At 38.4% G+C, this 25,914-nt stretch overlaps 5 protein-coding genes across 5 annotated transcripts; 2 read left to right on the plus strand and 3 right to left on the minus strand.

Annotated features, from left to right (window-relative positions):
• Positions 1-5,176: 5,176 nt before the first annotated feature.
• LOC111600818 (glycine-rich cell wall structural protein) lies at positions 5,177-6,530 on the minus strand. The gene has a single exon (XM_023317123.2). It carries the CDS (start codon positions 6,511-6,513, stop codon positions 5,293-5,295), a length of 1,221 nt encoding a protein of 406 aa, XP_023172891.2. The 5' UTR covers positions 6,514-6,530; the 3' UTR covers positions 5,177-5,292.
• Positions 6,531-8,618: 2,088 nt separating this feature from the next.
• Positions 8,619-12,893, minus strand: LOC111602249 (lipase 1). The gene is made up of 6 exons (XM_023319244.2): positions 12,820-12,893; positions 10,253-10,463; positions 10,008-10,185; positions 9,591-9,946; positions 9,131-9,268; positions 8,619-9,071 (listed from the first exon to the last, which is right to left on the minus strand). Exons 1-6 carry the CDS (start codon positions 12,891-12,893, stop codon positions 8,619-8,621), a joined length of 1,410 nt encoding a protein of 469 aa, XP_023175012.2.
• LOC111602240 (lipase 1) lies at positions 12,767-16,716 on the minus strand. Its single transcript, XM_023319233.2, has 6 exons — positions 16,612-16,716; positions 16,371-16,548; positions 16,059-16,306; positions 15,845-15,994; positions 13,453-13,581; positions 12,767-13,392 (listed from the first exon to the last, which is right to left on the minus strand). The coding sequence occupies exons 1-6, from the start codon at positions 16,714-16,716 to the stop codon at positions 12,982-12,984; spliced, it is 1,221 nt and encodes a 406-aa protein (XP_023175001.2). The 3' UTR covers positions 12,767-12,981.
• Positions 14,101-15,428, plus strand: LOC111600943 (aminomethyltransferase, mitochondrial). Its single transcript, XM_023317317.2, has 2 exons — positions 14,101-14,614; positions 14,670-15,428. Exons 1-2 carry the CDS (start codon positions 14,141-14,143, stop codon positions 15,426-15,428), a joined length of 1,233 nt encoding a protein of 410 aa, XP_023173085.2. The 5' UTR covers positions 14,101-14,140.
• A 7,892-nt stretch (positions 16,717-24,608) lies between the features above and the next one.
• On the plus strand, positions 24,609-25,313 carry LOC111601858 (C-type lectin BML-1). Its single transcript, XM_023318699.2, has 2 exons — positions 24,609-24,730; positions 24,792-25,313. The coding sequence occupies exons 1-2, from the start codon at positions 24,689-24,691 to the stop codon at positions 25,206-25,208; spliced, it is 459 nt and encodes a 152-aa protein (XP_023174467.2). The 5' UTR covers positions 24,609-24,688; the 3' UTR covers positions 25,209-25,313.
• Positions 25,314-25,914: the final 601 nt, after the last annotated feature.

The following is a 25,914-nucleotide window of genomic DNA, read 5'->3' on the forward strand; positions in this document are numbered from 1 at the left end:
CTAATTAACAGGGAGAATTAATAAGTAGAAAATGGAATTATAAAATGAATTGCAAATTATTATTGTTGATTATAAATGGTATCTAGGCCACTTGAAAGCAGTCGCAGAATATTATATATAAAATTGAAATCTAACTGAAATTGCCCTAAGGAGTATATGAGTTGAACAAATATATTCCATTTATTTATTTGTAAAGTCTCTTGAGAGAAAGTAAAATCTAAAATAAATATTTATAGTATATAGGGTTGATAACCTTGCTATGTCATCTACGTAGAGGGTATAATAACGAGCAAGCATTTCAAAGACAGATACAGAGCAAAAAAAATCACAGAATATTAAATAATAAATACTTAATATGCCATTGTTAATTAACAATCAGCATTATTCTAATATACTCGACTGGGAGACCAGTTTCGATGCCGTCATTTTTCAGATCGTGGAGAAGCCCGCTTTGAGCTCTAATGAAAATGTGACGATGTGCGACTCATAGACACAGGGGTTTTCCGACTGATGAAAAGCTGTTGTGATTTTTATTTTGGTTAGCTAGTTAGTTAGATAAATCAATATTAATTTAGTAGACGTATGCATGGGCAATTAGCGCCAAAGTTGCGGGGAAGTCCGACAGACCTTTCAAAATCTCAACCGGCAGCGTCATAAGACCAAGCTGTATAATAAATGCACTCAATTTAAATGTTTATTCAAACAGCTTTAACCCAAAATGTAATCAAAGCTTTAGCCAATTTCTTTTCTCTGCTTTCAGATTTGTCACATCTCGACTTGTTTATTTATGCAAGCCGGCGCCCAAACAAAAAACTTATGTCGAAGCCCCACATAAAAGTCTCACACAAAATGTCAAACCGGTTTTTCAATCTATTTTTTCTGCTTCTTTTTCTATTATTTTTATTATTTTTTTTTTACTATTTATTTTTGCAAATTAATGCTGTCCGTTTTTTGCTCTTTTTCAGCTTTGTTAATATTTATATAAGCGTGTAGCAGACTTTTTACATTTTTTCTTGTGTGTTTTGTTGACTTATTGGCTGCCCGTATGATTTATCGTATATTGAAAAACTAAACATAAATATGTTTGAATTGTACATATTTTTACAATTAATTTAACAGATTGCTAATTACGTGAATCAAATTACGTTGCTCGTAAAAACTCAACTAAAAAGATTACGCATAATTAATTAAGTGAATATTATGTTTGTCTATTTTTAAATCTTTTTAATCATTTTATATTTAACTTTTGTGATTTGTTTCATATTTCGTGTTGGTTATATTTGTTTTATATATATTTTTTTATTTTTGGTTTTAGCGTGTTATGTCTTTGTGACTTTAGTCTCAATTTCAGCCAATTTAGACATGTTAAAGCGCAATAAAAACAAAAAACTAATTTACACAGGCGAACAAGATTTAGCAACTCATTCTGAAAAAATCTGTGTATCATTGGAATAAGATAAAATAAGAGAGGGAGATGGAAATAGAAGGAAATACGTGGCCAAAAGCTATTAGTTTTTTAAATTAAGAATGCTAATCGTAGTAGACAGCTTTTATATACCCTAAGTTTTTGAAAATAAAAGCTTTTGCGTCGGCAGCTTTCGAGTAGAATATCGAGAAAATATCTTCTTGATAGTTTAGCATCGAGCACATTTGTTAGTTTTAAAAGTGTTAAACCTTATTCTAATAAATGGCATCAAATTTTGTTAGCTATTGCCATTAATCATTAATCTAAGCTCCTAAAAATATTGCGTAAATAAATAATAATTTATTATGTTTATGGGACAGGTTATGAGAGAAATACATATGTTGGTAGCATTAGTAAGCTAGTAGGCTTGTTTCTTAAATGAGAGTTATTTCAGAATTCTATTCGAATTCCTCGTTGAACTTATAGTTTTTAATGAATTTAGTGTTAATATTTAATAATATTTATTTTTTATGTTGTCTAAGTAAAGTTGCTTCGTTTCCAAAATTTCAGTTCGGTTTAATTTGCTTTTGCTATAAAATGTGTATATTTGTATTCTAGCATAAATCATCCCAAATTACATTTGTTTTGAAAACCAAAATTCGAAATATGAAAAATATTTCAAGTGGAGAGTTCAAATAAAATGCTCTACAAATAATTAATAAATATACAATTTATAGCACTGTGAGACTTAATTTATAGCTTGTATAGGCGCCATCATAATGAACTGCATTTAATTGAAAATATTTGCTTATTAAAAACAATCAAATTCAAATAATTTATCGTTGTAATTTTATCGCATTAGCCGTCAAGGCAACCGCCAGGCAGCCGAACTAGCTAAATTTACATTAATTATGCAAACTGAACCACGGAGGCCAAAAATCCAAAAATATCCACAAATCCGTGCATTGCCATGGCAAATGGCAAAAATGTGCACTAGATGCCAATGTTAAGGGCCAAAATGCATTTGCTGTATTTATTGTTTTTATTGTTATTGGCCATTTGCGAGAATCTCTCTCCCTCTTCGGCTGCCAAACTGGATTGCTCGCCTAGTTGGCGAACTTTTCAATTATGCGGCCTTTCGGTTAATGACCAAAGCGACATCAAACGACAAACGCGTTATGCGATACATTTTGAATTATTTAATTTTAATTAAAATCCTACACATGTATACTGAAGGCCAAAAACAATTGCATACCTTCAGGCGAGGCCAAAAATAATTGTGCAAGAGTTTCACAAATGAATTCCAATTCGAATTTGTTTTTGGAATTACAAGAACGGGATACTTGACATGGAAATGTAATTCATTAAACTGTGAAGCTGTTGGAAAAATATTAATATTACATAATTATATATACTTTGATTATTTATTTAAGTAATTTTTAATAATAATACTAGACTATAAATAAATATCAATAAAATTATTTAATATTTTAATAATTATATAAAATCAATAAAATATTTATTGATATATTTATATATTTTTATAGATAAGAGTTCTTTTAAAAACAAATCTTTATATTAAATAAATAATAAAAACAACAAATATTTTTAATTAGAAATTTTCTGTTTGTGTAAAGTTCTTAAAATAATTATTTAATTATAAGAAAAGCCTCTAAAATGATTTTATAACACTAACAAGAGAAAGATATTAATATAGAGGGAGAGATAAATAGAAATAGAGAGGGAGAGAGAAAGTTATGCTTCCATTAAAAAATTCAGACTAGCCTACTTTTCAGCACAAGAATAAATACTTTTTTATTTTCAAAATTAATTTAATAAGTTACATGCTCTAAAAAGTCTATGCATCTGTCTCATCAATAACAAAGATTTATTTTTTATTAGAATAAATCTGAGACTAAATAATTTTCATATTCACCTTTACAAATAGTGTCACAGTTGTTTGGCCATTCTTCAAGCAATTGAATCAAAAAGCCAATTCATACTCTGACCCACGTTAGACAGCAAAGTTTCAAATGTGCGAACTTGTGGATTATGAAAAAACTTCGAACGATAGGAAGTATTTCGCACATGTATTTACATTTATTTTATTACCTAACATAAATTGCGGCAAACAAAGGAACGCAATATTGTCAATTCGACAATTCGAGGCAAACTCTAACGGCAATTGTTGCCATCATGCGAATGGAAATGGCAACAGCAGCAGCAGCAACTGCAGCAGCATCAACTGGCAACACAAAGCGGTAGCAGCAGCAGCAGTCGACAGTGTGGCAAGCCGCCAGCAACAGGAACAACAGGAGTTGTTGGCCTAGCCCAGGGTGAGCTCATGTTCAGCTCCTGCTGTTGTCTTCCTGCTACTGCCCCATCGACACCGCGTGCACTTCCGCTTTACGCTGTAAAGTGCACCACAGGGGTTCATTGTCCTTGTGCAAATTGGTCTGAGTTTATTGCCAATGGCTGTTCGCAGCAGACGTTGTCCGACCTAACAGCTGCTCCTAGCCAATTCTCTCTCTCTCTCTCTCTCTGTCTCTTTGTAAATGGGATGCGCTGCCGTCTGGACTGGCGGGCAGCAATAAAACTGCACTTTGAGGCTGCACAAAGTTTGCTTAAGATTTCAATTTGTTGCTGGAAGCTGCCGACGCCGCATTGTGCGCAACAATTTGCAACAGTAAAATTGCCCCCTTCTGCTCTCTAACTTTGGCTCCTAATGATAAATGCTTGCTAAATGCCACAGACTGCAATCGCATCCACGATTTATATGCCTCACTATGTTATCAATGTCTTCAGTTCTTTAAACTACGCGCGCAGCTCTCTAATAGGCCCATTAATTTAGGCTAAAGTTTTCTAGCTTAAATTACAGCCAACGAAATTACGACAAACTAAGAGTTATGCACTGAAAGAAATATATTGTATATCAGCTGAAAGATTATCGATGTGCAATCTTAGAAAGCAAAGTTGAGCATTTTACAGAAATTAACTGAGGCATATTGTTTTATAATAATTTATATATAGCAATTCATCATTCAAGTGAAGGACTGTTTGTTTTTTCTCAGTGCATATATAACCCCTATAACTTTGCCTGCATCCAGCTACATATGCAAAGCCCTCTGCATAAGCACTCGGTTCTCCTCAAGGACAACACGTGACTTTCCAACTGTAATGGAAACTTTTCACTTTTGGCAAACTTATGAAATATTATTATAGGGATAAGTTTTGTATACTGCCACCTGGCATAAGTTTACGACTGAATATTTAGACTATTTCGCTAATGAAATTACCGGAGCAAGTGTCGTATGGCAAACTAAGTAACTGCGATGTTCTCTCCACAATTGTGATTTAATAATACGATTCAGCCAAATTGCATAAAACGGGTTTAATAATTAACACAATTGCCTCTAAGCGGCAGTTAATTGAGGTATTGTTGGGTATGACCTAAGTGTAAATACTAGACAAAGATATATATATATATAAACATTGCTTATATGTTGTACCCTGTAAATATTTTCTAATTAACTTATTGATTAACTATTGAAAAGTGGAATCTGATGTATAATATAGGTAAAGGTATTGGGATTCAAAATTCTACATAGGTAGAGAAAAGTAATTCAATTCGTAACTTTTTTTAGATATACGAATAGCAAAGTTTATTCCATATCACATATCATTATACTTGATGCTTACAGTCGATTTATAAGCTCAGCCTCTCACTCTGGCAATTATTGGCCTATATAGACGACGCAATAAAAAACCACATTTGTTTGTTATAAAAATCGTTTTATTATAAAAATTGATTTGAGGTCTCTTATTGACTTTGAAATACTCTTTCGTTTTGTAGTTGGTTGGCAAATGGAGAACTTAAATTAACTAAACTAACGACCATAGCCGCCTGCAGAGGATGAGGCTGAGGCCGATGCAGAGGAGCTGGCACCAGATTTGCCGCCGCCACCGTATCCACCGCCGCCGCCATGCTTGCCGCCACCTCCGTAGCCGCCACCTCCGTAGCCGCCGCCGCCGTAGCCGCCGCCGCCATGCTTGCCGCCGCCTAGCCCAACACCACCGCCTGCTCCAAGACCGCCGCCAATGAATGGTCCACCAATGCCGCCGCCGCCGCCATGGCCGCCGCCAATGCCACCTGAACTGGCGCTGGATCCAGCTGACGCACCTGCACTACCGCCTCCAATGCCACCACCAAGCCCAGGTCCACCTCCGAAGCCAGATCCACCAGCTCCATGACCACCGCCTCCAAAGCCACCACTGCCTCCATGGCCGCCACCTGCCGATCCGCCCGCGTAACCACCACCTCCAAGGCCGCCGCCGATGCCAAGGCCTCCACCGCCTCCAAGGCCACCACCACCTCCATGACCACCTCCTGCTAGTCCGCCTCCGAAGCCGCCACCGCCATGTCCACCACCTGCTGATCCACCTGCTGATCCACCGGCGAATCCACCGCCTGCTGATCCACCTGCTGAGCCACCGGCAAAACCACCGCCTCCATGGCCGCCACCACCGAAACCACTGCCTCCGTGACCACCACTGCCGAAACCACCGCCTCCAAGGCCACCGCCTCCATGGCCACCTCCAATGCCGCCACCTCCAATGCCGCCACCACCGTGGCCTCCAAATCCGCCACTACCTCCATGGCCACCTCCCAGTCCGCCACCTCCGCCACCGGCACCAAATCCAGGTCCACCATAGCTGCCACCACCTCCGTGTCCACCAGCAGTTGCACTGGAACCAGCTGAGGAAGAGGAGCCACCGCCAGCGCCTCCAAAGCCGCCGCCGCCACCTCCAAATGGACCACCTCCAGCTCCTCCACCGTGTCCACCTCCCAGACCTAGTCCGAGACCTCCACCGCCACCACCGTGCTTGCCACCGCCAAGACCCAGATCGCCGCCTAGTCCTAATCCAAGGCCGCCACCTAAGCCCAAGCCTCCGCCTAAGCCACCGCCGCCACCACCACCAAATTTGCCGCCAGCACTGGCGCTGGAACTAGCCGACGCGGATGCCGTCGACGAGGCACCACCACCGCCGCCTCCATAGCCAGCGGAGGCCAACGCAACGCAAACACTGAGCACAATAAACAATCTCATTGGAGCTTCTGACAAACACCAACTGACTTCGGCTCCTAGAGAACGCTCAGCTTTTATAAGAACGCCGAAGCACTGCGAAAAAATAATTTAAAACAAAAGGCAAAAAACCCAAAACTAAAAACAAAAAATAAACAAATAAAAAGCAAACAAAAACAAAACCAAAACGGAAAAATAAAGTAAAATATAATCAAAACAAAAAGCAAATGCAAAACTCTAGTCACGTTCTGAAAACCGGGATCGATGCCGGGTCAGACGGAGCAAAACTTTGATAATTAACCCATTCAGAGAGAGTGAGAGAGAGAGAGAGAGAGAGAGGCAACTAGAGGCAACAACAACCGCAGCATCAATAATATGATCAAGAATATCGAGCCACAAACAATAATAAGACATTTATTATCATTTATATAATAAATTCTACATTGTCTACGATTCTCTCGAAGTATAGCGTAATCATCGTACTCAAATAACAGATCGAGCAGATCTTTAAATAAACTTAAGATAAGCGAGAATCGAATTAACTAATCGAATTTCTAGCTAATAAATGAGTTTTGATGAGATTGAGAATTATAATATATAGACTATGTAGAATATAGATTATATATTTTAAGTTTGTTTCGAGCTATAATCTCTACTCTGGTCTACTACAAGGAAATTTTAATAGGTTAAATATATGTTTAGATGAGCTAAGCGAAAAAAATGATTGATATATCATATATATAATCTGAAAATCTATCCATCTATATCAATATCTATATGTCTATATATATTTCAGAATAACTCTCCATCTGGAGATACGCCGTTTCCACCTTGCATATTATACTGTATATCATATTATACTATAATCTAACAGCCCATCTATCGATCCATGTATCGATCTAGCTATTTATATCCAAGTATCTCTCAGTCGAGAGGCAATCACTTTCCACTTGATATATTATGCCATATATCTCTCTCTATATGCAACAATCCCAAACATCATAATCATCTATATATACAACTAACTACAATCTCAAACGTGATAATCATTTATATCCCGCATAGCCCTATGACTACTCTGGAAAATACGAACATCAAAATCAAATTCAGAAATTCCCCACATCAATTTGGAATATTCTTTTGTCACATTTAATTTAATTTGTGCTACGCTCAGAGCATTCGTAATTCGTTGCATCTTGAATATTGTTTTATTCGATTTTCTCATAGTATAAAAGGTTTACATAAATCAAGCTTTCGACGTCATTAAGATCGGAAATAGCAGCGCTGAAGCCATACGAGATTAGAATTTTAATTTCACACTACCTAAAAGCTGGCTGATTATGACAGTAAGTGACCCCAAGGTGTATTCAGACTGTCGATTAGAAGAGATTGTGAAGCTGTGAGGCTTACTATTTTAATCAAGTAAATAAATGGATTTTTGATTGGTTTTTCATACTATTACTACGAGTGGGCATTTCCCGGGTTTTCTCTGTTAGATTCTCACTGATAGAAAGTCATCCAAGCAGCCTTTATGAATTCAGCTCAAATATACTCTGAGTTATATATATATCTATATAACCACCAAGAACTTTTATTTTGTTCCTGCACAACTGAATTCCTGGAGCAAAGTTCGTTTCAGTGTTGAAGAAAATGCAGTTTTCACGCCTTGAACACAGCTTTTCACTTATTTTGGATGGCCGGGTAAACTGAAATGCAAATGTCAAGAGTTGGTTGGCCTGAAAGCATAAGCAGCTCTGAGAAGTCACTCACAAAACAACAACAACAACAACAAGAGCGAACCGCAACAGCAGCTGTTGAGAAAATGGCATGTGCATAAGAAAATAGAAAATTTCCTCAAGGAAATCTGCTTAGAAATGCATGTACTTGTTGTAGCCACGGCTGCTGCTGCTGCTGCTGCTGCTGTTGGTTGGATGAAATCTGCTACAGTTTGTGGGCCAAGTCATTGTCAGCTGAAAGAAACAACTTTTGACTTCCGTTTCCGGTCGAGCCGGAGCTGCTGCATATTTAAAGACGCACAGTTTTATGCAAATATCTTTCCATATTTAAAGCTGCACAACAAAGGCAAAATAAATAAATAAATATTAAATATTATGCTAGGCGAAATGATATCAGTTCGCATGTAGGCCAATTGCACGACCTCGTATCCTCAGACCCTTGACCTCGCCCTCCACATCCTTCGCCGGCGACTGCTTGCCCAGCACTTGCAGCATGCGGCTATAGAGCAGCTTTCGTACGTCGACTGCCCAGAGGAAGTCCATGTGGTTGAACTCCTTTAGGGGCACCAAATACTTGCCAGTCACATTGCCCAGGTCCTCACACATGGACTCCACGTCGTGCGGATGACACAGCAAATCGTTGGATGAATAATAAACAAAAGTCGGCACCGTCACCAGGCTCAGATTGTAGCGTGGCGGCACATGCTCTCTATACAATGCCATGTTCTTGTTGGAACTATAGCTGTAGGGCGCGAATCTGCCACTCTTGATGATTTGTATAAAGTGCTTGACCTGCTTGGCGGCCACGCCTGCTGGATAGTGGCCCAAAACAACGGGAAACATTTTCTAAGGCAAGAAGAGACTTGAAGTGCAAGGAAATTGGGCAAATAACAACTACAACTTACCCTGTTGAACTCGTTCCAATTGCGCCCCACAATGCCAAAGACAGCTTCAATGCAAAGTCTTTCCGTTTCTTCGGTCATGCGACAGAGAAACCGAAATTCACCATTGAACATTTCTGTTATGGAGCTGCCCACAAGGGTCTAGAATAAGGAGAGTAAGAAAAATAAAGGAATATAAATACAGAAAATATAAATCAAAAGGAAAGCAAGTTGGGATCCATCGGACGGATCACAAGACTCTCTCATACAGTTTTAGTTTTAGTCTTTCAATAAACTTTAAGCTACTAATTCATATCAAATTTATACATTATTTATCGTCCATTTGGGCAAATTAAATCTTTCATCTATCAACTCTTTAAGTCCTACATCCTAACATGGTCCCCATAAGAATGAGTTAAGGCTTTCAGTTAAGCTCGCTTCTTAGCCCTCTCTTCAATCGCTTAACGTCTACCCACAAACTCACATTGAAATACAAGCTGATGGCACGTATATAGGGATGATCTTCTGTTTCTTTGGCATAGACAGCCGGAGCCATGGCCTGCATGGAGACGACCTTATCGTTGTACGCCGGTCGCATGGAGCACATGACAAAGAAGGCCGTGCAGCCCTGGGAATGTCCAGCGTATTGCACTTTCTTATAGCCGGTCACTTTAAGCACATGATCGATCATTGCCGGCAGATCGTACATGCCAATTTCATGCCAACTGAAGTCCCAGAACTTGGAGGCATCCGGATCGAGTGTGGTGTGGTTTCTCGAGTAGCGATTGCCACGCGCATTGCCCAGCCAAACGTCATAGTTGTGGTCGGCCAGCAAGTAGCCTGGAGCGAAGAGCTGGTAATCACTTGGTCATCACTCATTAATCATATCGGCGACACTCACCCAGACTCACGTTGGGGCCCATGACCACGAAGCCCGCCGAGCTGTCAACGAGCCCATGCTGTAGTAGAAAGGGCTGGGCGCCCGAATTGCGTATGCGATGCATTGTTAGAATGTAGCCATCCTCTGTGGTCACATAATGCACTTCCGCCTGGTAACCGTACTTGGCAATTAATTTATCCTGTTGATGAAATGTGTAAATTGTTGCAGTTGATGGGCAACTTGCCTTGGGTCATTAATCTTCGTACCACTGTTAGGTTCGAGTCCTGCTTGATGTTTTTGCGCTGCAATTTCTCTTCGGGCGTCTCATCCTCGATACTTTCCTCCTCCTCCTCCTCCTCTTCCTCCTCCTCCTCATCCTCCTCGCCGCCAATGAGCTGCGCCTGCGCTCTTCCAATGAGCAGACACAAGCCGAGCGCCAGCAGCAAGCGACGTTGCATTATGATGGATGAATGGAACCTTCACTCCAATTGAATCGATCAGCATAAAGAGAAATTGGACCTTTTAGTTTCGTAATTTCTGTTGTGCGTTTTGTTTGCTTGGGCTCTTTACTTGTTGGTCAACTTGAGCGCTGCACGTCGCGGCCCCAACTGAAACTGAAACCAAAAATCCGGCGACGCGTTTCGAACTTCCGCGCGTTTACAAAGAATGCCGAAAAACTTTCGATCGCCAACAGCAACAGCAACAATGAACCCATTGACAACAACAACAACAATTATAATAACAAAATGCGTTATGACGTGTTTTTGATTTTGCTTCTTTTACCTTTTTGATTTCCAATATACCCTGTAATTTGGTGTCGACTCAAGTTGACTCAAAATTCATTCCGAATGAAGGCTAAATGGTTAATGAGAAACATATAATTAATATAATTATCGATTTAATATAATTATATATATATCACCACAAATTTCATTAAGAATATTTGCATATGTGTGAGTTATACTCATACAATACTAGAGAGTAATTTATATATATATATAATTAAAATAAAGGTTAGAATAAATAAGAGTTCATATGAATATTAATCGAAGATTACAATAAATTAAAAAAATATATATATTAACAGTTGCATATATAGACTTACATTGCAACTACCCCACATATACATAAAGCAACTAAACTACGGAGTATCTGCTGCTATCTGAATCTCTCTCTCGTTGTAACAACTTTTATATGATATGCTTTTTGACAGCTAATTAAGGTGTGAGAGACGACGAGAGAAGGTAAACCGAAAAACAAATTGAGATGCGCTGAGTGTTATTATCAATAAAGAATTACAATCAAAATGCAACTACAGTAAAGCTTCGCTGGGTGTGCTTTATATTTTGAAACTGTGCCAGCTTTCATGTAGGCCAAAATGAACTGATTACCTTTGGGGTTTGGTAATAGCAAGCCGAAAATATGTCAACTTACAAAATCAAAGAAAAACTTTTCCATTTGAATTCCACCTACAAAAAAAGCAAGTAACGAGGTGAATACACAATAATTGTAAAAAATTTTTAAACTAAAAAAAGTTTAGACAAAAGGCTAAATTATAATAAAATAAAAAATAAAACTTAATAAAAAATCTCCAACAAATATTAAAGCAATAATATATCTCTATTTAAAAATACAACATAAAACTAAATAAAAAATCTCAAATAAATTTAAAACAAAATAGAAAAAAATCATAAAATAAAAATGTCATAGATTTCTTTTTTTTTTTCAATTAACTAATGTACATATTTTTTAAGTAGAAAAAGGTGTAAGGTATTAGAGTTAAGTGTCAAAAAATAAATAAATAAACCAAGTTTCAAAAGCAATTATTTTTATTTGGCTTATACATCAAAAAGGCAATATTCTACATTTTTTATTTATTTTCAACTTGTTAATATTTATAAATTATGTAAAAATGGGTTTTTTATAATGAAAGAATCAAAATATTGTTGATCACTTACCTTTATTAAAATCTAAGGCAGAGGCAAGCTGGTTATGAAAAGTAGGTAACTCGCTCTTTAAACTCTCTTTCTGACGCTTAACATATTAAACAAATATTAAAAATATAGTAGTTTAGTGTTTAAAATAAATAAATATTTATAATATAATTATAAATAATTTAAATATATGTATTAAATTAAATGAAATTAACTAATGATATTTTAACAAAGATTATATTTATTTAAAAAATACTAATTTTAATTATAATATTTAAAAAAATTGTTAAAAAACTCAAAATAATAAATTTATTCATATAAAAAAATTTGAATAGAATATAACATATAAAATCAAATTGTAAAATAATAAAAGCTGAAAAATAAAAAATTAGTTTTATAGTTTTATTTAATTCTAAAAATTAGCTTTATTTGTTTGAATTACGGAAACTAAATTTTGATGTATTTTTGTTATTTAACAATTTTATTTTGTATTACATTTTTATTTCCAAAATTTTCTTTGATTTGAATGATTATGAATAGCTCAAGTAGTTAGAGTATGTGCTTAGTTAATATTTTTGCCTCTTTGGCTGCTGGTGCTTTTGGCCAAATATCAAGCGAATTGGTTTAATAACCTTTTTTTGGCTTAGTTGCTATTGTTGCTGTTGCTCCGCGTGGCCTATTGTGGGTCAAATACTTAAGCGGCTGCTAAAAAAAAAGCACACAAAGCTAACAGAAGAAACAGAAAACATTTTTGTCCGTTTGCCTTTTGAGTGGGCAATCAAAAGAAAGTAAAAGTGTTGGGCCCAGACGGCAATTTGTCACATTTTGTTGTTGTTGTTGGCTTAGTATTCAGTTTTTTATTTGATTTTTTATGGCTTGGCCAACAGCGAACCGATTACATAATTGCCATTTGGCCATTTGGCCGCTTGGCCGCTTGGCAGTTTGGCTCGTTGCCAGAGCAAATAAAACACATTTCGCTTTGGCTCGCGCTTTTAATGAGCCTCAATGGGCGCCTTTGATGACAGCTCGGGGAACCCAATTACTTAGCACCGCCACCTCCCTCATTCGATTATGTACGGTAATTTGCCTTCGAAAAACTTTTCCATCAACTCGATCAGCTTATCATTGACCAGAGTCTTCACATCGCTCGAGACCAAGAAATCAAAATGATTGAACTTTGAGGAGGCAATGCGTCGAACACTACGCACCGAGCTCAGCATCCGGGCATAGATGCCGTGCACGCCCTCGGGCGTGGCAATGGCATCCGTCTCCCCAAAGTACAATATGATGGGCACACTGATCTGGCTGAGGTTATAACTAATCGCCTCGATACTATGATAGATCTGCATGTTGTCAATGGGTCCAAAGTCGTAGGATATAAAATCACCCGATTTCCAAATCTGTTGCAAGTGACGCAGCTCTCGCGCCGAGCCGCCTTGCAGCAGATGCTCATAGCCAAAGATGTCGAGTAGCTGGAATTGAAATTTTGATTAAATATATATATGTTATCTATATATTTTCATGTGTTATACCTTCTTATTGCTTTGCGCGCTGCCAGCTAAGATTTTGGTATAATATTCACAAAGCTCACGCTTTTTGCTGCATAATTTGCGTAGTTCGCCAGGTTGAAATAACTCAAGTTTCTTGGCCTTTTCACGTTGCTGCATGAAATGAAATAGGTTAAGAATGTTGTAAGGAATTTGTAGATGTGATCATGGTTATTTTTTGATTATTTGTTGCACGACTCAAACATGTTATCTTAATTTTTATAGATTTTTAGAGAACTATCTAAACTACTGTGAACAGACTATAAATAGGAATGTTAATGGATTAATCCACTACTCGATTCACTTACAAGAAAACTGAGTAAAATTTTCTTGGAACCACTCTTAGGTAAAATATGCCTCAATCTTTGCTCTCTTCAACTTCCACTTTAGCTCTTAGCTCTTGACTGATCACAGCTGATTATCACACTTAAACTCTACACGATCGGTCGCTCTCTCTCTCTCTCTCTTCTCGCTCTCTCTCTCTCTCTCTGTGGGGGGTTATCAGCTATTTGTGAACCTCAACGCGATTAGAGCTCACCGTCTACATATTATTATTCTGCTGTCTCTAGGTCTGCCCACTGGGCTCTCCATGATGTCAGGCGATGTCAAGTGGCTTATCAATTAATAAGCATGCACGAAGTGGTCCATTTGCCCGATCTTTAGTCTTGCAAACATGTTCAAGCTAGGCAGGCAACTGCACACGCATAAGGTATTGCCTTTTGGCTGGCAAAAGCAACGCCACGCCTCCTCCAGTTCAGCGGGCGAGCGCACAGCACTCTACGATTTCCATGTGCGTAAAGGCGGCAAAATTGTCAACTTCGGTGGCTATGCGCTGCCCGTGCAGTACTCTGACCAGAGCATCATTGCCTCACATCTGTACACACGCCGCGTGGGCTCCATCTTTGACGTGTCGCACATGCTGCAGACCTACGTCCGTGGCAAGGATGCAGCTGCCTGTCTGGAGACCGTGTGCACAGCTGACATACTGGACATGCCCCAAGGCAGCGGCAGTCTGACTGTTTTTACCAACGAGCAAGGCGGCATTCTCGATGATCTGATTGTGAACAAAGTCAGCGAACAGGAACTCTATGTGGTCTCCAATGCGGCAATGAAGCAACAAGACATGCAAATCATGAACTCAGCTGTGGTGAGCACCAACTTTCCCACTGCTATAACATTTATATAAATAATACCTTTGGCAGTCCCGCTTCAAATCGCAAGGCAAGGATGTCTCCATTGAGTTCTTAAGTCCCGCAGACCAATCCCTAATAGCGGTTCAGGGACCGCAGGTAGCGCTGGAGCTAGCAAAGCTGCTGCCCCAGCCAAAGGCTCTGGAACAGCTCTACTTCATGCGGTCCGCAGTCTTTGAGCTGGCTGGCATAAGCAATGTACGCATTACACGTTGCGGCTACACGGGCGAGGATGGTGTCGAGATTTCGGTGCCCTCTTCGCAGGTGGAGTCACTGACTGAAGCGCTGCTAGCAGCTGGAGAGCTGAAGTTAGCTGGCCTGGGCGCTCGAGATTCACTACGCCTGGAGGCCGGTCTGTGCCTCTACGGCAGCGACATCGATGCACAGATCACGCCCGTGGAGGCAGCGCTCGCCTGGCTGGTGGCCAAGCGACGACGCACCGCAGCCGACTTCCCTGGCGCCCAACCAATTCTACAGCAGCTGAAAGAGGGCGTGCAACGACGTCGCATTGGACTACAAATGCTGGGCGCCAAAGCGCCGCCAGCACGCGCAGGCGTTGCCATCTTCAGCGATGGCCAGCAGGTGGGTCAGGTGACCAGCGGCTGCCCCAGCCCCAGCACTGGACGCAACATTGCCATGGGCTATGTGGCAGAACAACTGAAGAAGCCAGGCACAAAGCTGCAGCTGAAGGTGCGCGACAAATTCTACGAGGCGGAAGTAACGCGAATGCCCTTCGTCAAAGCCAACTACTACAATAAGCCCAAGCAATAAAATGTATTGGTAAAGTTGAAGTCTTAGCTCTTGTTTTCTGGAAGATGTTTTAGAAAGAACTAAGGTCAGGGCAAAGCGGAACCATAAGCCTGCAGCATAGATTCTAAAAATTATCTAGGTTCTATGGGCCTAATTTTTATCCTAAGGAGTTAAGAGATTCGTTCTACTACGCTGGCATGGAAGATGTTTTCTAGCTGGTTTCCGGTTTGAACTTGGCTTAAGCTTTCGAGCTTATGGTTAGGCCTAAGCTTTGGCCAGCAATATGAATGGAAATATCTATTTCAAATGAGTTCTATCTAAACTTTAACCACTTCAACTGCTATGCCAGAGTCTTTGCTTTTGGCATCGCTTCCAGCGAAAAGCCTGCCTTCTCAATTCTCTGCAATTGGTCGCCACTTTGCTAAAATGGTAATTACCTTGACAAACTTCATTATGCTTCGCACCTGTGCGGCATCAAAATGCACCTGTCGATGCAGCCGGGCCAAAGGCGCCAGCCCCTGCATTAGCTGGATATGCTGATTAAAGCGCGGATGGAGAGCGCAGAGCACGAGAAATGCATTGAAAGCCTGAAGTAAACATGAATCAACATCGTTTCGCTGCTGGCCATACTCACCTGGGAAGCATACTCACCTGTGAATGTCCAATTAGGAGCACTTGATACGGCTGTGTTTCGTTTTGCTGTTCAGCTGCCTCGCGCTGCGTAACCTCCACAATGTGGTCAATTATGGCTGGCAAATCGTATGCGCCGTGCTCATGAAAGCTATATCGCCAGAAATCGGCCATGACATCGGTCAGTTCGATGTGATGTCTGCCATACGGCGACGCGCCGCGCAGATTTGCCAGCCACACGTCGTAGTTGCGCTGATGCAGTTGAAAGGCTGCGCCAGACACACACACAAATACATTGACATAAATGGGAATACAATGAGTTGCGCTGCTTACCCAAACTCTTGGACGGCCCCAGGCACAGCCAGCCGAGCGAGGAGCCCAACAATCCATGCACTAGCAGCACAGGTCGTGCCCCAATGCGCGGCAATCGCTGCAGCTGCAGCTGGTAGCCATCGCTGCTGGTCACATTGTGCAGCTCGTGGCTATAGTTCAAATGTTGCAGCCAGTCAAGCTGCAAGCATTAGATAGACAGCACTCAGTCTAGGCTCAAGTAATCCCAGTGCCCCCCACCCACCGTTGTCCACCTTTTGCGCTCCTCCACCTGAGCCCAGCTCAGGCCAATGACAATGAACACGGTCCCAATGATGCTGCAAACGGTAAACCTGCCAAATTCACACATTGTACTAGACCAGACTGGGGCTCGTTGTTGCTCCACTCGACCTTTGTCAAACGCTTTGCCTAATTGCCCACTAGTTGATAATCTTTGCGCTTCACCAAGCCTCACACACACACAGGCCTACAAAAGCGACACAAATTCGGGCTATTTTGAGAAATTGGATTTTAAATGCTTTTAAATTCCCAGATACCCTGTACTTGATGCTAAATTGTTCTTATGCTAAATGCCTATTGTGCTTTGCCCTAGCTCACAGCCTCGTTAGCCTCGTCTGGCTTGAAGTGCTAAGACTCTAGTATTTTTCTCCTGATCGCCTCATGTTAGGAGTAGTTGAAGTGGTATTCAGAGCTTTGGAATCTACTTCAAATATTAGAGTAGGCCCTAAATCTCTGAATACCTCATTGACTTTAGTTTCAGATTATTATATTTAAATGAACTCAAGTTCCAAGTCACTTCTCAGTCAAGAAACTGAATCAAGTATGGTCTGAGTCTAAGCCAAAGCTGAGCTATATTTATACTTAATATGTAAGCAACATTTTATATAATTTTATATAAAGTTAATCAAACTAAAATACAACTAAGTCAATTTGATTTCATATTTAACTCTGATGATAAATTGTCTCAAAATTCATTACGCCAATTTATTATTTTTTTAAGTTTGTCAACTTATTCCCCCTAAAAATCTCCTATTCTAAATACCTGTTGTACAGTGTAATTATTTAATTTGCGATTCTGTTTCTGTGTTTTACCCGCTGCTGACAACTCTTTTTGTTCCACTCGAATGCGTTCTACAGCCCCACACTTCTGACCAGCACTTCGTCAATTAACATTTTCATACACTCACTGCGCCGACATCAAAAGAAGTATATAGAGTAAAAGACCTAAGTTAAGTTTTCAAAAGATATTTATAAGCAAAAGTGATTGAAGCCATATGTGTATAAGACTTTTATCTCCAAAAGCTATAGATAAGTTATTGAAAAAACAGAGCATCGCTCAGTCGTGACCTTTCCTTCACTATAATATTCATGTGCTTTTTTTGTGCACTTCTCGTGTGGCTGGCACCACAATGAAATTTATTTCAGATTTCGTTTGGTGGCGCGACAAATGCAACAAAAGTAAATTGTTTAATTGCAGCTTTATTAAATTTAATAAAAATGCATATGCCGCCAGACAGGACACGCCCACTCGCCAGTCAGCGAGTCGGGCGCAGATGCGGCGCAAGGACTCGCACTCGTTGCTTCCGTTAATCGACTGCACTTTTATATTCAGTATTCAGTACAGGAGGCAGCGCCTGCCTCACCCACGCCCACTCCTACCCCTGCCCCTTGCTGCTGTCCGGCATATGCCGCCGCAAGGACCCTTTTGTGCAGCATCGTGCAATGCGTGTCCTTTGTTGCTACAGTCAGCTCTGCTGCCTCTTTTACCTTGCTCCCTCTTTTATATTCCATTTAATTTGGCGTTTGCTTTTGGCGCGCAGCAGCTTTTTCTTTACTTTTTTGGTTTTTCATAATTTTAATAAAGTTCACTGGGATTTTTTTCATTTTTTTGTTGCGCTCAGTCAATTGTTATCTCCCTGGCGATAAGTAAATATGCAATTGCAATTGGCAACTGCCTCCGAGTGCTTCATGTTTGTGTTGGTTTTCATATTTCTGCAGACCATTCTCTTTATTATGAGTATTGCATGGAGTGCGGCTATAACTCCGTGTACGATAGGCTCAACGACCAGGGCTTAAATGTAAAACGTTTCCGTCTACATTATGTGAGCTGCGGCATTATTTAATCTATCGCCTTTAAGCTTTATTTAATTTGAATTCAATTGGGAACCCTTGCTTTTTATTACTTTATCAAAGTATATTTTTTAAAAGTAAAATTAATGCAAGAACGCTGTGAATGGGTGTTCTCAAACTGCTGATGCTGATGTAATGCTTGCCTCTAAAAACTCGTTTCAATATATTCAGAACACAAGTTTTGTGCCATGATTAGGTTAGGACATAAGTAATGTGTAAAAAAAGTCCTTTTTGAATACCTCAAGAGTTTGTTTTAAAAAGTTCTGCCATAAAGACTCAACAACCTTTACATTCTCATATGCAACTAATTATCTCCATATATAAATAAAAAAAACCAAAATACATAACATTATTTATCGATTTCTGTTTACTGCCCACACTAATGACAATTTTAACGCCTCAAAAAACATGAGAGACAAAAAAAAACGTAAAAATCGCACAAAATCTGTATTTTTTCGTATTGTTGTTGTTTGGCATTTGATTGACGCCCAAGCGTAATGTCAATAGCTGCACAAAGGTGAGACGACTACAATAGCAACAAGAATTGTGATAGGAAAAACATTTCGCCAGAGTAAATAAAATAGAAGTAAACAAGTTGAGAGAAGGAAACAGAAAGGAAACAAAAACAGCAGCTCAAACCACATGAAATAATAAAAAAATAATAATAATGAAAATTGTGCACAGGCAAAGTCAATCAGTGCTGTTGTTGTTGTTGTTGTCGCAAAAGACAGTCGAAAAATAATAAAAGGTAGTCAAAAGCGAGTATCAAGTGATAGCAAAAGAAATGAGAAGTAGCAAAAAGCGAGAACACTTTGTGTTATTAAATAAGAGACAGACAGAGAAATCAAAATGTGCCAAGCTGCTCCAACTGTCAGAGTTGTCACCGCTGACAATGGCCCTGGCGATGGCGCTAGCGACGTTTCCGTTTCCGCAGCGCGAGTGACAAAAATAACAAGTCAGCAGACAATGGCTGACGATGCTTAATCGCTGAATACCCTGCATAAAGTCGAGTACAATTTGACTAAAGAAACGAGGAGAGTATCAATTAAATCTGGTCAGAAAACACAATTATGAAACTCTAGTTTCATTGATTTCTTAAATCTTATAGATGGCTTTATTTAGCTCCATTAAAAATTGTTAAAAAAAATATATGAATGTGACCGAATTATTTTTTTTTTTTTATTAAATGAAATGTCAGTTATAATTTACATTTGTTAATTTTTTTCTAGTTTTTATTTTCTATTTTGCGACTTGAAATAAAGCATTGTATGATAAGATGTAAGACAAGCTGGGGTTTAACTCTTGTAAGTCTTCCTCTATGGCAGAGTCTTCAGACAAGTAAGAGAGGTGCGATGAAATGTTGATTCAATTCCATAGACTTTTATTCCATATTTCAGTATTTAACTCTTTTGTTGTTTTTTTTTTTATAGAAAGTTTATTTCAAATTAATTTATTGTTATATATAAATTTGGTTTTATTAGTGTCTTTCTTTTTATTCTCTGTGCATATTCTAAATTTTTTTTAGTTAGAAACCCAAAAGATTTAACTTCATATACAAATATTTATTGCAAGAAATAATTAGCAAAAATAAATTCAGAATCGAATTATTATTGACTCTTTGTGCAAACAAAAACAAATATTTATCATATATAATATATAAGTCAATCAAAATCTTGACATGCATGGCTATGTCTATAGTCAGAGTAACTCAGATAAATCAAAAATATAAAAATACCAATTCACGTCTACTCCTCGTGCCCCCTACAGGGTATACAATGAAAAACTTGACTGGCAAAAATGCAAATAAAGAGCCAGCGCCAGCGCCAAATGCACGGAATCAATGTAATTGACGAACTGACTGAGCGAGTGAACGAAAGCGCAGAATGAGTCGTTTATTGTGGCCACACAGCAACCCCGCAGCAACAGACAAAGACAACAATCCCCTCCATCTTCCCGGCCAGGCCTTCGGCTAGAGGTAGGCATGCAAAGCTCACGCTTTGTTTGTCTTTCAACTCAATTGCACGGCAAGTCGACTACTTGTTGTGGGTTTTTTTTTCTTTTGATAGGATTGGTCTGGAGGCGGCTGTGGGGGAGTTGGTTTTCCGCCTATATGACTTTTTATTATTTCCTATGGTTTGATGTGATTGCTTTCGAAATGTTTGCGTGCCATTTGTTGACAGTAAACGCCGCTTAATGATTTCATTTCGGTTAGCAATAGGATTTCTTTTTTACCCTGTTTAACATGCGCCAGGTACAAATCATACGAAATTCGGCTGGAAATTGGGGTTCGCTTGTGCACAGCTTGTTTAACTGTCGCAAATAAATATCTACAGTCAACAATAAATGTCATCGACTGAGGCGAATGACAAGTTGAAGTTTAGAAAGTTATTACATATATAGAAAAGTAAATAATTGAACATAGTAAAATTTAGAATTGCTTAAATATGTGATTACGGTGACATACAATTAATGTATAACTAAAAGTTGTATAACTTCCTCCAAATACTGTTAATTATAAAGCAGATTCAGTTAACATAGTTTAGATATGTTATTGAAATGTTAGGGTTGGCCTTAGTTGAACGAAAGCTTGGCCATATATTTAAAATATTTCAATAGCATTAGAGGCACTGTTAGTTAACATGGAATATATATATTTTATGTTAACGAATCTGTTAAGCGTATATCTGGGGTTGTTAAAGAAATGTTAATGCTTAAGCTCCATTTCAACTTACGATCTATTTTAATAGCATTCGAAGAGAGCCAAACAAACTTATAAAGATACTTTCAAATATCATTATATTATACTATAATAACCTTAAGCCATTTAACAGTGAAAAGATATAATGGACAAGAGCGAATCTGCTAAGAACTTAATATTAAAGCTGATCTGACTGTCTCTTAGTTCTGTTCTGTTAACAAATCAAACTTAAGCTGATACGCAGCACCTCCAAGCGCTACTTGACTGATAAGCCTGTGGCAGGCTTTTACATGGCACTCGACTCTGTAAATGCCCACATTTGACACTCATCGCTTGAGCTGATGGTAAACAGCGGTCACAAATATTGACGGCGCGACTAATGGGCATTAGCTAGAGACTTAACGCTGGGCACGAGTTGTTGTCCTGTCGCATTTTAAATAAACACAGGGCGCAACATTGCGATGCAAACTTAAAGACTTAAGCACAAAATTCTCTCAACGAGGGCAAAGTTTTCACATTTTTGTTTAACATTTGCAAAATTCTATTTTTTTTTTCAGCTGCTTCTTCTTGGGCTTCTTGTATGCATAATGGAATTAGTTAAATTTCTCTTTTGCAGCTTTTCACAATGCTGCAAAACTTTCGCTGAACTTGCGCCAAAAAACTTTTGCAGCTCTCCGGCTTTCGATGCTTTTTTGAATGTTATGCGTTTCTGATGACGTTGTTCACGTCCTGGTATTCATCCTGGTTGTTATCCTGCTACTCGCCGACCCGTTAATGCCAGCGAAGTTGCAACTTTTGAAGAAAAAAAACTTTTTACTTAGAACAATGTTCCCGACAATCACTCGATTTTAATTAAAATATTTATGAATTTGTCTTTCAGCGAGAGACAGAGACAGAGACAGAAACAGAGGCAGAGACAGAGCATAGAACGAATCAAGTTAGAATGTTAATGGCTGAGTATGAGCGACTAGCAGATACACTGTTTATAAACTTGCAAGACGTTTGCGAAAGTTATGATCAAATGATCAAATATAAAGTAGGGTTGATGATATAGCTACTATATAAATCTGGCTATTTGCTAAATATTCGCATAGCTTACCTAATCATTGCGCCTCAAGGGTATTTGAATTTTTTCTTTAATTTATCTTGATCAAAGTCGAAACTCGAGACAGTTTACATCCACAATGATGAGTCATTATCGCTGTTGGACTGCAAAGAGAGATTGCGTCAATCAGAAATCACAGCTGGCTGGAATTATTCAGTTGTTCAGACGGCGTTCTCATTAAAAACCCATAATGTTCCGCACGCAAGGCACAAGAATAATAATAAGTAACCGAGTGTAATAACACTTTTAATTATATTTGTGGTGAGAATTTTGGTTTTATCAGATGCGATGTGAGTTGCTTTTTAAAAGCGAAACATTAAATGGGAGCTGCAAATCTGAGACGTGATGACTTAGCAAGCAGCTAAGCAATTGCGTTCATCTCTCGACTCTACAGAATGATTTTTGTTTTTCTTCTTTGCAGATTCAAAAAATTATAAACTGAGAGAGATATAAAAAACCCTGTATCAATTGAGCCGAACAATTGAAGAATCATGTTTCGCACAGGCTTACAATTAATTAAGGTACTCACATTTCCATCATCATTTGCATATTTCGCAATCGGGTTGAACAATTAATTCCAGCCTCACTTGATTGCCGTCTATTGTTGTCAATCCGGCTTCCATAATAAGCAGCAAAAAACAAAACTCTTATTCAACTGTTTATTTAAATAAACAAAGTATTATTATACTACCGCTAAGCATATGTTACGACCAACAATTGATAGCGAACAAATTCGTGGAAAAGTACAAAATACGCCTTAATTTTTTAAATATACAAATAAAAAATATATTATTTAGCCCCTATCAACAGAGGAATGCATATCCGCAATGTAAAATTAATGTAATAATTAATTTATATATTTTGAAGTTTCCCAAGTGGCAAGAGAAACTAAATAATCTTTAAATATCTTTGCAAAGATACGATTTTAAGTTAAGTAATACATTATCTTGTAAGAAAAAAATATTGTTCAACTTATTTACCATTAAATAAGACCTGAAAAAGACCTATTTATTGTTAAATAAAACCAGAAAGTATTGTTATTATTGTTGAAAATACTTTCAGACCTTCAGGCTGAAAAATGTTAAGCATTGCTTAATTATTCAATATAGAAAGGAAGCAGCTGAACAAGAACACAAACAATGAGTTTTTGTAAAATATTGACAAAGCTGACTAACAGACTTAAAAATGTTCTAAATAAATTTAATAAGTGCTTCATTTATATACTATTTAAATTATTAAATAAAAGTATTTATATATTTTTCTTTTTGCTAATTTACCTATATATATTTTCGACCTAAAATAGATTGATATGAACTAATTTAAACATGCAGTTGCCTTCGCATATTGCTGTCATACATCACTTATCGCTTGCAATATCTATCGGCGGTAGATGTATGCCAACTACTTTTATGGAGAACACACGGAACCCTTCAACAAAATTTGCCTCTCTCAATGGCACTTAAAGGGGCATTTTTTGTGTATTGGCTGAGTTCAATTTGGTTCCAAGTTGCACTCAGTTGCCTGGTTTATGTCTTTTCATTATTGATGACTTAATTCCAGTTGATTTATTGAGGCCACAAACAACCGGGCTGGGCGAGCCATTCAGCCCCATCCAAAAGGAGCAATCGGCTCCAGGACCTCGACGCCATTTTGTATGCACACGTAGAGCTTCTGCTTTTATGTGGCAAGTAATACACAGACACGACTGTCCGAGCTATTATATGTGTGTGTGTGTGTGCGCAATTCGCACAGCTGTGTCGAAGAGCCGAGGCGCACGTGTTTAATAAATAAGCCAAGTTAATGTTGTGTAAAACATGGCAGCCAAAGCTAATCGAAGTGCTGTTCAAACTAAGCACACACAAATATTAGTCCAAACACAACATTTGCAAATACTTAGTGCAAACACGAAGATACTTGTTAGGTTCAACCAATTTATTACTGCAAATAGTTACACTATATCTGAGAGCCTTATAAATTGGCTTGAATGCAGGCTGAACCCAGTTCATTTGGTAGTAGCTTTGATTGAAATTAAGCTCTAAGATACATTCAATCAAATTTATTAAAATTTAGATTTCACTTTATTATAAAGAGTATGACATGTGTAGTATCTGTCAGTAACCCTCATATAATTGAATTTAAATATTTCTCATTATTTGTCAATGCGGTTGCCGCCCCCAATTGATATTATTTTTGTTTAGCAATAATCGAATATGAATTATTTATTCGGAAATTCTGCGATAAGACTGCATATTTATTTGTGTATAAAAGCCCAAGCCTAGCATCGATCAAGCATTAATCATGGCAATCTCTGCACGCAAAGTACTCTGCATTTGCAATCTGTTCTTGTTGCTGCTGCTTACTTGGGCAGATGATTGTCCTAAGGACTTCATGCGGCTCGGCGATAAATGCATAAGCGTATATCTGGATAAGGTACATAAATGCAATTAATACAAATTATTTTCAAGTATGTATACTAACGAGATGAATGTAGGTGAATTGGTTTGATGCCGACCGCAAATGTCGCTCGACCAATGCAAACCTCTTGACGTTCGAAAATGATGTGGAGCGAAGTCTAACAACGGAATACCTGAAGAATATGGGCATAATTTCAAAGAGCTACTATAACGATTCCATCTGGATTGGTATTAACACGTTGGGCAAAAATCGAACCTTTGTCCAGGCCAAAAATGGGAAAAATCCAAATTATGTCAGGTGGTGCACCAATCAGCCAGATAATGACAACCAGGAATGCGTGGCATATGCGGATTTCGCTGGTTGCAACTATGGATACCACGACTATGACTGCACTAGTGTATTCCCATTTGTGTGTGAAACCAAAGTTCGTCATGAGTCTAATTACCTGTGCCTACCTCGCAATAATTTCGTCGAAGTTTACCATGAAACTTGAACTGCAGACTTCAATAATATTTCATTCAATATAACTAGTGCTTAGCATTAAGCTGAAGTCTTGAATAAAAGTTGAAAGGCATTGCATTGCATTGCATTGCCTAGCCAAGCATTTGAAATTATACAAGAACTTTATATGAGAGAGAGCTAAGTTTTCTACAAAAGTAGTGAAAGTAAAAGGAAACTATTTTCAGTTTTGCAAACTTTGCTGTAAACATTCAGCAGCAATGTTTAGTACAGTTAGTTGGGCATAATCAAGGTATTTCAAGTTTATTTTACAAATTTATAAAGTTTTTATGCTCGTACAGGCTGAGAAAACGGGTATATGCGACTTTGGAATTTGAGAATATTTATGGACTTTTATTTTATGAATTGGGCGATGTGATAAATCGGGATCAAGCATAGAGACTAACAATAGCAAATGTATACAAATGTCTGCATTTAGCAAAGTATATAGACGTAGTATAAGCTACTAAATTCCACTGAGCAACAAATTTACTTCATGGGAAGGGACGTCTACTTTGCCCAATAACATATTACCAATTGCAATTTATATAAGTCTTCGCAGGATAGGCCCATCATCATATACTTAAACAAAAATAAATACTCGAAAAATATGTTTAAATTTGGTAATATGTGGGCGAGTATTGAGCAGTCAATGGCGCCTGACTACGACATTCCTTCTCTTATTCATAATAGTTTGGCAT

The sequence above is a fragment of the Drosophila hydei genome, unplaced genomic scaffold (assembly GCF_003285905.1).
Source record: "Drosophila hydei strain 15085-1641.00,03,60 unplaced genomic scaffold, DhydRS2 tig00008114-arrow-pilon, whole genome shotgun sequence".
NCBI lineage: Eukaryota > Metazoa > Arthropoda > Insecta > Diptera > Drosophilidae > Drosophila > Drosophila hydei.

What these genes read in the sequence shown, in the direction of transcription:
- LOC111600818 (XM_023317123.2), bottom strand. Translation starts at nt 6,513, where the DNA reads ATGAGATTGTTTATTGTGCTCAGTGTTTGCGTTGCGTTGGCCTCCGCT.
- LOC111602249 (XM_023319244.2), bottom strand. Translation starts at nt 12,893, where the DNA reads ATGTGTTTTATTTGCTCTGGCAACGAGCCAAACTGCCAAGCGGCCAAG. An exon ending in AATGGCCAAATGGCAATTAT is followed by an intron (nt 10,464 to 12,819) that starts GTAATCGGTTCG and finishes ATTGGAGTGAAG; the next exon opens with GTTCCATTCATCCATCATAA. An exon ending in GGGCCCCAACGTGAGTCTGG is followed by an intron (nt 9,947 to 10,007) that starts GTGAGTGTCGCC and finishes TCTTCGCTCCAG; the next exon opens with GCTACTTGCTGGCCGACCAC.
- LOC111600943 (XM_023317317.2), top strand. Translation starts at nt 14,141, where the DNA reads ATGTTCAAGCTAGGCAGGCAACTGCACACGCATAAGGTATTGCCTTTT. An exon ending in AAATCATGAACTCAGCTGTG is followed by an intron (nt 14,615 to 14,669) that starts GTGAGCACCAAC and finishes TACCTTTGGCAG; the next exon opens with TCCCGCTTCAAATCGCAAGG.
- LOC111602240 (XM_023319233.2), bottom strand. Translation starts at nt 16,716, where the DNA reads ATGTGTGAATTTGGCAGGTTTACCGTTTGCAGCATCATTGGGACCGTG. An exon ending in AGCGCAAAAGGTGGACAACG is followed by an intron (nt 16,549 to 16,611) that starts GTGGGTGGGGGG and finishes TAATGCTTGCAG; the next exon opens with CTTGACTGGCTGCAACATTT. An exon ending in TCCTAATTGGACATTCACAG is followed by an intron (nt 15,995 to 16,058) that starts GTGAGTATGCTT and finishes TGTTTACTTCAG; the next exon opens with GCTTTCAATGCATTTCTCGT.
- LOC111601858 (XM_023318699.2), top strand. Translation starts at nt 24,689, where the DNA reads ATGCGGCTCGGCGATAAATGCATAAGCGTATATCTGGATAAG. An exon ending in TAAGCGTATATCTGGATAAG is followed by an intron (nt 24,731 to 24,791) that starts GTACATAAATGC and finishes AGATGAATGTAG; the next exon opens with GTGAATTGGTTTGATGCCGA.